This window comes from Cetorhinus maximus, chromosome 9 (genome assembly GCF_964194155.1).
Source record: "Cetorhinus maximus chromosome 9, sCetMax3.hap1.1, whole genome shotgun sequence".
Taxonomy (NCBI): Eukaryota; Metazoa; Chordata; class Chondrichthyes; order Lamniformes; family Cetorhinidae; genus Cetorhinus; species Cetorhinus maximus.
In genome coordinates this window covers 71,933,090-71,945,747 of record NC_135887.1, presented here as the reverse complement: position 1 = coordinate 71,945,747, position 12,658 = coordinate 71,933,090, and the positions used below count along the sequence as shown (strand labels likewise).

At 42.3% G+C, this 12,658-nt stretch overlaps 1 protein-coding gene across 2 annotated transcripts in view; it reads right to left on the bottom strand.

The window, feature by feature from the left end:
- LOC144684706 (uncharacterized) overlaps window positions 1-12,658 on the bottom strand; it is a 72,129-nt gene that overhangs the window by 25,633 nt on the left and 33,838 nt on the right. For both annotated transcript variants that reach the window (XM_078548833.1, XM_078548834.1), the window contains one exon: window positions 143-1,717. In XM_078548833.1, the coding sequence (XP_078404959.1) occupies window positions 143-1,717 (1,575 nt within the window). The remainder of the gene's footprint in view (window positions 1-142; window positions 1,718-12,658) is intronic.

The window sequence follows — 12,658 nt, the reverse complement described above, 5'->3', positions numbered from 1 at the left end:
AGTCCGTGGCTATGGAAGTACTAAGGTGTCAATCAGACTAATAACAGTAATTAAGAGACAATGAAAAGCAAATAGGGAAACATAAAAAACAGCTGCAAAAAAGCCAATTGCAATGCTTTACAATTCTATAACTCAAACATACCATACTGCTGTGTGCCTACTGTCAACAATGACATTTGAGTGATCTGATTGGTTGTTGTACGAGATGTAGCAGTCCATCCAAAGTCAGAAGTGGAGTAAACTCTTGTGGTGTCTGCCAGTCCAGGAGTAATTAACTTTAATTGAGGTGTAGACTGTTTGGAGGAAATGATGGTGGGTTTTATTTCTCGCTTGTCATCAACATTTATTTGGAAGTCGATGGAGGACATTTCAGATGAATGAAGCAAAGGGGAGGTCAGTCGGTCTGGTATGGTGGAAGGAGCCATGGCAGCAGTAGATAAATAGGCAGGAAGCCTTTCCGATGGAGTCTGTACAACATCAACATCCTGCAGAGTTGCTCTGGCTGGAAGATCACTCTCTCCTCTTGAACCTGGGGTAGCTTGTTGGCTGGTAGATATTCTCACACCATCAGTTGTTACTGTAAAGTCTGGAGAAAAACCCAATGTCTCTGACCTCAAAATCTCAGGGGTACTCCCACTTTCTACAAACAGGACAGCTGGGTCTGGAGATGCAGAGATAGAGAACCTTCTATTATCACCTAAGGCCGTGCTGTATTCTGAGAGAGTTTCTGTAGGCTCTGAGCTCAGTATTTCAGAAGTACTCCCACTTTCCAGAAGCATGCCACTTGGATCAGGAGATGGTGCTTTGGAAGGTATCCATTTTGTATCGAATACTGTGACTGTCATTAGGTCCAAGTGAACTTTGGCAGATTCTGAACTCAGTGATTTAGGAGTACTCCCAATTCCCACAGTCAGGTCAGGAGATGATGTTTCTTCTCCATCTGGCATTTCGACTGCTCGATGGTCCAAGAGGAGTTCAGGTGTAAACATTGCAGTGCTAGTTGTAGTTTCCTCAGGTATCTCAGTGGGATTTGGAGTCATTGGGATTGAGGATGACCCACCTCCGTGTTCAAACATTGTGGGCTTTTGTGTGGTTTCAGGAGACCACGTGGAGTTTACATCAGACATATTCTCATGTTCACTTTCAGTGTTTGTTTGCAACATTGATGAACCTTCCAGTGTGGGCAGAAAATCCGATCTGTTTACGGTGACCTTGGTGCTGCCCATTGTTGTATTAATTCCGAGGGCATTGCCTGAAATCACTGCAGAAGGGGAAGGCTGAGCGATGCTATCTAGAATAGTAAAACCTGTATCTGAATGCTGCTCCAGTTTGGCTTCTGTAACTTGATTCTCTATGTTTAATGTTATTTCTCTACTTGACTCAATGTATGGTGTCATATCACCAGCAGACTCAGAGGCATGCATTGCCAATGTTGTTTCACTGAGGCTGTATATTACATATCCTAGTGTTGTGGGTAATGTATCCAGCCTCTTTGTGAAGCTGGGATGCATGCTAGATGCAGGTCTACTTAGCTGCTCTTCAGGAAGTCCTGAGTTTCCTACTGAAGGTGATGCTGTTGACTGGATGCCTGACTGCAATGAGCTGTGGGGTGAAGATTCAACAGGTCCTGGTACGAAGGTTGGTGATTTGCTTTCTGCTGCCATCGTGTCAGTAGTAACAATGTCACGACTCTTTGCTGATGTGACCAGTGGGAGCTCTACATGCATTAAAAAAAAGAAAAACAATAATTAATTTCCATTTCTCAGCACATTGCTCACATCCAGTTCACAGGAAGAGGAGTGGGTCATTCTTTGTGTATGTCTTCATGGGTGAAGATATGAAAAGCCTCCCAGAAATACTACAGAGAACCAAGTGTGAATGAGGAACTGAAAGAATTTAGTATTAATAAAACAGTAGTCCTGGAGAAATTAAAGGGGCTGAAAGTTGATAAATCCCTTGGGCCTGATGATTTACATCCCAAAGTGTTCAGAAAGGTGGCTGTAGAGACAATGGATACATTAGTGATCATCTTTCAAAATTCTATAGATTCTGGAATGATTCCTGCAGATTGGAAGGTAGCAAAGGTGACCCCACTATTTAATAAAGGAGGGAGAGAGAAAACAGGGAACTACATATCTGTTAGCCTGACATCAGTACGAGGGAAAATGCTGGAATCGATTACAAAGGATGTGAAAACAGGACACTTAGAAAATAATGGTAGGATTGTACAGAGCCAACATGGATCTATGAAAGAGAAATCATATTTGACAAAACTATTGGAGTTTTTTGAGGATGTAGCGAGCAGAATAGAAAAGGGAGAATCAGTGGATGTACTTTATTTGGATTTTCAGAAGGCTTTCGATAAGATCCCACAAATGAGATTAATAAACAAAATTAGAGCACATGAATTTGGGGGTAACATGCTGGCATGGATTGAGAACAGGATAATGGACAGAAAACAGAGAGTAGGGATAAACAGAGCATTCTCAGGTTGGCAGGCAGTGACTAGTGGGGTACTGCAAGGATCAGTGCTTGGGCTCCAGCTATTCACAATCTATATCAATGATTTGGATGTGGGAAGCAAATTAATATTTCCAAGTTTGCTGATGACACAAAACTTAGTGGGAATGTGAGTGGTGAGGGAGATGCAAAGAGGCTTCATGGTAATTTAGACAGGCTAAGTGAGTGGGCAGGGACATGGCAGATGGAATACAACCTGAAAAAATGTGAAGTTATCCATTTTAATTATCCATTTTTTAAATGGTGAGAGATTGGAAGTGTTGATGTCCAAAGGGACCTGGCATTCACTGAGATCATGGTTAGTGCCTAACTCAGCTTCTTTAACCAGTCTATGTTCCATGCCCAGCATCTATCTCACCAAATCTATCGACCTGTGTCTTGGGGAGCTTCAACTGACCCAACATCCACAGCTTTTTAGAGGAGAGTTCCAGATTTGCACTAACCTATATGTGAAAAAATGCTTCGCTCAGAGGAGGAAAGTAGACAGGACTCACAACTTCTGAAAAGTTTGAGTGGAAACTAGAAGATAGTTGAAACGGGATATTAACATGAGGCAATAGGAGGTATCATGAAAGAAATGCCCAGCAGGTTAAGCAGCATCAGTGGGGAAAGAAACAGAGTTAATATTTCAACTCAATGATCTTTCATCAGCATGCTTGCAGCATTTTGTCTTTTAGTTTCAGATTTCCAGAACCCACAATATTTTGATTTTGAAATACAGCTCATATGTGAGGCCTGAGATTGTGTGAATAGCTTAAAATATGTCAGGTCAGTTAGGTTGACAGGAAAGCATGAAAAACTACTCAGTGGGGTGGTTTTCTACAAATTGTTATCAAGTCCATATACTTAATTATCAGAGTTTAGAAATCTGAAGGTCATGTTAAATTTTGGTGATTGCACAGGGTGGAGGCGGCAGGGGACAGGGTGGGTTAGTGGGATGTGCATTCACTGCCTGGGGGTGGATTAGAATTTACATTCACAGACTGCAGACTATCGATGTAATTTTAATAAAACTTGCTGAACATGAAACCCATGGAATAAGATGTTATGTCGGTTTTACATCCCGTTCAATATTTCTCCGCGTTGAGTCAAACCATTGTTGCACCCTAACCCGTCATTTCCTAATAGGCAAGTTAGGTTAAAATTGATCACGATAAACTTACAGGTTGCAGCTGTGAAAAAAAAGGTTTGTTATGCTAATACTGCAAACTGTGTCTATAACGATGATTACTGTTTCACACACTGCAGATCAATGTGAGTCTATAATGATCATTACTGTTTCACACACTGCAGATCAATGTGAGTCTATAATGGTGATTACTGTTTCACACACTGCAGATCAATGTGAGTCTATAATGATCATTACTGTTTCACACACTGCAGATCAATGTGAGTCTATAATGGTCATGATTGTTTCAAACACTATGTCAATGTGAGTCTATAATGGTTATTACTGTTTCACACACTGTATGTAAATGTGAGTCTATCACGGTCATACCTGATTCAAACACTGTCGATCAATGTGAGACTTTAATGGTCATTACTATTTCACACACTGTAGATCAATGTGAGTCTATAATGGCCATTACTGCTTCACATACTGTCGATCAATGTAAGGCTTTAATGGTCATTACTATTTCACACTCTGTAGATCAATGTGAGTCTATAATGATCATTACTGTTTCACACACTGTAGATCAATGTGAGTCTATAATGGTCATTACTGTTTCACAACCTGTCGATCAATGTGAGTCGATAATGGTCATTACTGTTTCACACATGGCAGATCAATGTGAGCCGAAAATGTTCATACCTGATTCACACACTGTAGATGAATATGAGTCGATCATGGTCATTACTCTATCACACACTGTCGATCAATGTGAGTCTATAATGGTCATTACTGTTTCACACACTGTAGATCAATGTGAGTCTATAATGGCCATTACTGCTCCATCAATGTCGATCAATGTGAGTCTATAATGGTCATTACTGTTTCACACACTGTTGATCAATGCGAGTCTATATTGACGTTATTGCTTCACACACTGTCGATCAATGTGAGCCTATAATGATCCTTACTGTTTCACAAACTGTAGATCAATGTGAGTCTATAATGATCATTACTGTTTCACACACTGTAGATCAATGTGAGTCTATCATGGTCATACCTGATTCACACAGTATAGATTTATGTGAGTCTATAATGTTTATTACTGCTTCACACACTATAAGTAAACGTGAGTCTATAATGATCATTACTGTTTCACACAGTGCAGATCAATGTGAGTCGATAATGGTCATACCTGATTCACACGCTCTAGATCAAATTGAGTCTATAATGGTCATTACTGCTTCACACACCGTAGATCAATGTGAGTCTATAATGGTTATTACTCTTTCACACACTGTAGATCAATGTGAGTCTATAATGGCCATTACTGTTTCATACAATGTCAATCTACGTGAGTCTATAATGGTCATTAAGATTTCACATACTGTAGATCAACGTGAGTCTATAATGGCCATTACTGTTTCACACACTGTAGATAAATGTGAGTCCATAATGGTCATTAATATTTCACACACTGTAGATCAACGTGAGTCTATAATGGCCGTTACTGTTTCACACACTGTAGATCAATGTGAGTCTATAATGGTTATGACAATTTCACACACTGTAGATCAGCGTGAGTCTATAATGATCATTACTGTTTCACACACTGTAGATCAACTTGAGTCTATAATGGTCATTAATATTTCACACACTGTAGATCATTGTGAGTGTATCATGGTCATTACTGTTTCACACACTGTACATCATTGTGAGTCTATAAAGGTTATGACAATTTCACACACTGTAGATCAGCGTGAGTCTATAATGGTCATTACTGTTTGACACACTGTAGATCAATGTGAGTCTATAATGGTCAATACTGTTTCACACACTGTAGATCAATGTGAGTCTATAATGATCATTACTGTTTCACACACTGTATATCAACGTGAGTATATAATGGCCATTACTTTTTCACACACTGTAGATCAATGTGAGTCTATAATGGCCTGTACTGCTTCATAACATGTCGATCAATGTGAGTCTATAATGGTCTTAACTATTTCATACATTGCAGATCAATGTGAATCTATAATAGTTATTACTCTTTCACACACTGTAGATAAATGTGAGTCTATAATGGCCATTACTGTTTCACACACTGTAGATCAATGCGAGTCTATAATGGCCATTACTGTTTCATACACTGTAGATCAATGTGAGTCTATAATGGCCATTACTGTTTCACACACTGTAGATCAATGTGAGTCTATAACGGCCATTACTGCTTCACACGCTGTCGATCAATGTGAGTCTATAATGGTCATTACTGTTTCACCCACTGTAGATCAATGTGAGTCTAGAATGGTCATTACTGTTTCACACACTGCAGATCAACCTGAGTCCAAAATAGTCATACCTGATTCACACACTGTCGATCAATGTGAGTCTATAATGGTTACTACTGCTTCACACACTGTAGATCAATGTGAGTCGATAATGGTCATACCTGATTCACACACTGTAGATCAACTTGAGTCTATAATGGTCTTAACTATTTCACACATTGTAGATCAATGTGAGTCTATAATAGTTATTACTCTTTCACACACTGTAGGTCAATGTGAATCTATAATGGCCATTACTGTTTCACACACTGTAGATCAATGTGAGTCTATAACGGCCTTTACTGCTTCATAACATGTCGATCAATGTGAGTCTATAATGGTCATTACTATTTCACACACTGTTGATCAATGTGAGTCTATAATGGCCTTTACTGCTTCATACAATGTTGATCAATGTGAGTCTATAATGGCCATTACTGTTTCACACACTGTAGGTCAATGTGAGCCTATAATGCCATTACTGCTTAACACACTGTCGATCAATGTGAGTCGATAATGTTCATGCCTGATTCACACACTGTAGATGAACGTGAGTCTATCATGGTCATTACTCTTTCACACACTGTTGTTCAACGTGAGTCTATAATGGTCATTATTGTTACACACTGTAAATCAATGTGAATCTATAACGGCCAATCCTGCTTCACACGCTGTCGATCAATGTGAGTCTATAATGGTCATTACTGTTTCACACACTGTAGATCGATGTGTGCCTATAATGGTCATTACTGTTTCACACACTGCAGACCACCTGAATCTAAAATGGTCATACCTGATTCACACACTGGAGATCAACGTGAGTCTATAATGGTCATTACTGTTTCACTCTGTAGGTAAATGTGAATCTATAATGGTCATTATTGTTTCACAAACTGTAGACCAGCGTGAGTCTATAATGGTCATTACTGCTTCACACACTGTCAATCAATGTGAGTCTATAATGGTCATTACTGTTTCACACACTTTAGATCAACGTGAGACTATAATGGTCATTACTGTTTCACAGAATGTAGATCAACGTGAGGCTATCATGGTCATACCTGATTCACACACTGTACATCAAGGTGAGTCTATAATAGTCGTTACTGTTTCACGCTGTGGGTCAATGTGAGTCCATAATTATCATCACTGTTTCAGACACTGCAAATCAATGTGAGTCTATGATGGTCATTAGTGTTTCACACACTGCAAATCAATGTGAGTCTATAATGGTCATTACTGTTTCACACACTGTAGATCAATGTGAGTCTATAATGGTCATTACTGTTTCACACGCTGTAGATCAATGTGAGTCCATAATGGTCATACCTAATTCACACACTGGAGATCAACGCGAGTCTATAATGGTCATTACTGTTTTACGCACTGTAGATTCATGTGAATCTATAACGGTTATTACTCTTTCACACACGGTAGACCAGCATGAGTCTATAACGGACATTACTGTTTCACACACTGTAGATCAACGTGTGCCTATGATGGTCATTACTGTTTCACACACTGTAGATCAACTTAAGTCTATAATAGTGTTTCCTGTTTCACACACTGTCGGGCAATGTGAGCCTATAATGGCCATTACCATTTCACATACTGTAGATCAACAAGGGTCTATAATGGTCATACCTGATTCACACACTGTAGATCAATGTGAGTTTACAATGGACATTACTGTTTCACACATTGCAGATCAACATGTGTCTATGATGGTCATAGCTGATTCACACACTGTGGATGAACGTGAGTGTATAATGGTCATTACTTCTTCATACGCTGTAGATCAATGTGAATCTAACATGGTCATTATTGTTTCACACACTGTATGTCAATGTGAGTCTGTAATGGTCATAACTGATTCACACACTGTAGAGCAACGGAAGTCTATAATGGTCATTACTGTTTCAGACACTGTAGATCATCGTGTGTGTATAATGGTCATACCTGATTCACAAACTGTAGATCAACATGAGTCTATAATGGTCATTTCTGTTTCACACACTGTAGATCAATGTGAGTCCATAATGGTCATTACTGTCTCACACACTGCAAATCAATGTGAGTCTATGGTGGTCATTACTGTTTCGCACATTGTAGACCAATGTGAGTCTACAATGGTCATGACTGTTTCACACAATGCAGATCAACGTGAATCTATAATGGTCATTGTTTCAGACACTGCAGATCAATGTGAGTCTATAATGGTCATACCTAATTCACACTCTGTAAATCAACATGAGAGTATCATCCTTATTACAGTTTCATACAATGTAGATCAACATGAGTGTATAATGGTCATACCTGATTCACACACCGTGGATCAACATTAGTCTATAATGTTCATTACTGATTCACACACTGTAGATCAACATGAGTGTAAAATGGTCATACCTGATTCACACACTGTGGAGCAACGTGAGTGTATAATGGTCATGACTGTTTCACACACTGCTGACCAACATGAGACTATAATGGTCATTACTGTTTCTCGCACCATAGATCAGCGTGAGTATAAAATGGCCATTACTGCTTCAGACACTGTCGATCAATGTGACTCTATAATGGTCATTACTGTTTCACAGACTGTAGATCAATGTGAGCCTATCATGATCATTACTGTTTCACACAATGTAGTGTCGATGTGAGTCTATAATTGTCATTACTGTTTCACACAATGTAGATCAATGTGAGCCTATAATGGTCATTACTGTTTTACACACTGTAGATCAATGTGAATCTATAACAGTCATTACTGTTTCATACACTGTAGACCAGCGTGGGTCTATAATGGACATTACAGTTTCACACACTGTAGGTCACTGTGAGTCTATAATGGTCATTACTGTTTCACGCACTGTATGATCAATGTGAATCTATAACGGTCATTACTCTTTCACACACTGTAGACCAGCGTGAGTCTATAATGCACATTACTGTTTCACACACTGTAGTTCAACGTGAGTGTATAATGGTCATTACTGTTTCACACACTGCAGACCAATGTGAGTCTATAATGGTCATTACCTTTTCACACACTGTAGACCAGTGTGAGTCTATATTGCACAGTACTGTTTCACACACTGTAGTTCAACATGAGTGTATAATGGTCATTGCTGTTTCACACACTGCAGACCAATGTGAGTCTATAATGGTCATTACCTTTTCACACACTGTAGACCAGCGTGAGTCTATATTGCACAGTACTGTTTCACACACTGTAGTTCAACATGAGTGTATAATGGTCATTACTGTTTCACACACTGCAGACCAACGTGAGTCTATAATGGTCATTACTGTTTCACACACTGTAAGACCAATGTGAATGCATAACGGTCAATACTGTTTCCAACACTGTAGACCAGCGAGAATCTATAATGGTCATTACTGTTTCACAAACTGTAGCCCAATGTGATTCTATAAGGGTCATTCCTGCTTCACACACTGTAGATCAATGTAAGTGTATAATGGTCATACTTGATTCACACACTGTAGATCAACGTGAGGCTATAATGATCATTACTGTTTCACACACTGTAGATCAACGTGAGGCTATAATGGTCATTACTGTTTCACACACTGAAGACCAACGTGAGTCTATAATGGTCATTAGTGTTTCACATACTGTAGATCAACGTGAGTGTATAATGGTCATTACTGTTTCACACACTGAAGACCAACGTGAGTCTATAATGGTCATTACTGTTTCACACACCGTAGATCAGCGTGAGTCTGAAATGGACATTACTGCTTCACACACTGGAGATCAATGTGAGTCTATAATGATCATTACAGTTTCACACACCGTAGATCAATGTGAGTATATCATGGTTTTACTGTTTCACACACTGCAAATCAATGTGAGCCTATGGTGGTCATTACTGTTTCAAACACTGTAGGCCAATGTGAGTCTACAATTGTTATTACTGCTTCACACACTGGAGATCCACGTGAGTCTATAATGGTCATTACTCTTTCACATACTGTAGATCAACGTGAGTCTACAATGGTCATTACTGTTTCACACACTGTCGGGCAATGTGAGCCTATAATGGTTATTACCGTTTCACATACTGTAGATCAACATGTGTCTATGATGGTCATACCTGATTCACACACTGTGGATTAACGTGAGTGTATAATGGTCATTTCTGTTTCACACACTGTAGGTCAATGTGAGTCCATAATGGTCATTACTGCCGGCTTCATCTGCACCTGTGTCACACCCGCTCTCTAAACCAGGCATCAGCGCAGATACCAGCACTGCAGTGGGCATTAGGTCACTGGCTACATTGCTGAGGGCACTTCACACTCACTTGAGGTGCAGGCGGAGGTGGAGAGTGCCCAGGGCACCTGCAGTCAGAGGACCCCTGGAGACCAGGATGATGCTGGGTCGAAGGCAGATGATGAGCCTCTGGATTCATCCATTAGGCGGCAGACGCTGGATGTCCAGTGGGATGTGTGGGAGGATCTGGCACAGATCCATGAGGGTCTGCGTGCCATGGCCTGTGTTGTGCAGGAGTCCATGCAGAGGAGCGTGAGTATTGTGTTGACCCTCATAGCCGAGCACACTACCTCCTCCATTGAGGAAATGGTGACTCTCATGGAGAGGCAGCTCCAGGGACAGAATGAGGAGTTCCTGGAGTTGCGCTCAGACCTACAAGCCCTCACTCTGGCACTGACCTCAGCTGGTCAGTGCCAGCGTGGAAGATGGATGAGGCACCTGATGTATCAGCCAGGTGTCCACTTCCCAGCTGATGCACAGGGGAGTTCAGCGCGACATCATGTTGGTGCACGAGCTGCCTGTTGTCTCTGCGGGCTCCTCTCAGAGTGCTCCAGATGATGGCAGCAGCACCTCCACCAGTGACCGTGGCATCTGATGAGGCTGCGATGACTTGGGAGATGCCAGCCATGGCACTGGCCGTTCCCTCCCAGGTTCAGCACAAGCTCCACTGGCCAGAGGACGACTGCCAAGGTCATCAAGGCGAACAAGACAGCAGAGCCAACAGGCTGTTTCCAATTTGCTGCCAGTGAGAGGGGACAACAAGACACAGCACTCGCAAACTTAAGTTTAAGGCACCATGAACACAAGAGGGATTGTTCACGGGTAGTCTTCTGTTCAGTTATGTTTGATTTATATGTATACTGGTCTGGACACCAACACCAGTAATGGTCATTTCAATATGATTTGAATGTGACAATAACATTAAATTTGCTTTTGTTGTGATGGCCCGAGTATGCTTCACCTTTTATTTTTGGTGCGGGGCACCCCAGTCCGTAATCACTGGCTCTAAACTTTATTGCACAGATACTGAGTGGATTTGGGTTCACATGACAGGGGCATTTTAACACCCTGGACAGAGGCGGCAGCCCTGGCAATGAGGTGGAAGCAGATCATTGGCAGCCTAGCTGAAGGAACGTTGGATCAAGGCATCCCTGGTGTCCCTGCCTCCCTGGAGGTTACCGAGGTCGGCCTCCACGCCCTCAGCATTCTCCTCACCATACTGCTCTTCTGACTCTCTACTGGATTCATCCTCTGGGGCCTGTGGAGCTGCATCAAGATCCTCTTCCTCCAGTCCCCCTTGCCAATGCCAGATTGTGGAGAGTGCAGCATGCAACCACGATCAGTGACACCCACTCTGGGGGGTATTAGAATGCTCCCCCTGGACGGTCCAGGCATCAGAAGTACATCTTCAGAAGACCTATGGTCCTCTCTACCACAGCCCTTGTGGAGGCATGACTCCTGTTGTACCGCTGCTCTGCCTCTGTTCTTGGGTGGAAGAGAGGCGTCATAAGCTACCTTTTCATGGGATAGCCCTTATCACCCAGCAGCCATCCATCCAGTCGAGCTGGATCAGTGAACAGCCTTGGCACCTGGGAGTGTCTCAGGGCATAAGTGTCATGGGAGCTGCCCGAGTACCTTGCACAGACTTGTAGAATCTGCATCCTGTGATCACACACTATCCGCACGTTCATGGAGTGGAAGCCCTTCCTGTTGATGAAGGCACCGGGCTCACCTGCTGGCACCTTGATGGCCACGAGTGTGCAGTCTATTGCACCCTGGACGCGGGGGAAGCCAGCAATGGCGGCGAAGCCTCTGGCTCGCTCAGTCTGCCTGGCCTCGTCCGTGCGGTAGTGAATGAAAGTCAATGCATGCCTCAACAAAGCTTCTGTCACCAGCTTGATGCAACTGTGGACAGCTGATTGGGAGACTCCACACAGATCCCCCACTGACCCCTGGAACAAGCCGGAAGCATAGAAGTTGAGAGCCACAGTGACCTTCAGAGCCACTGGCATGGGGTGTCCACCCACACAGTCGGAGCTGATCTCAGGGCCAATCCTCTGACAGGTGGAGTACACTGTCTCCCTTGAGAGGCGGAGCCTCCTTCAGCATCGCACCTCAGACATATTGAGGTAGCTGAATTGCCGCCTGTAAACTCTGGCAGCAGGATAGTGGCATCTTCTACAGCCCCTAACACCTTGGGCTAACTGCTGGCCCTGTGCCCCTTGTGCCTGTGCCTCTCCTCCCACAGGTCCCTCCCTGGAAGCTTCATTCTGCCTTGTACATCAATGTGAGTCTGTAATGGTCATTACTGTTTCAGACATTGTGGCCAGAATTTGGAGTTTGGTGGACAGGCTCAGTCGGTGGGCCTGGGAGCAGGTGGAAAACTGCCTGCGATCG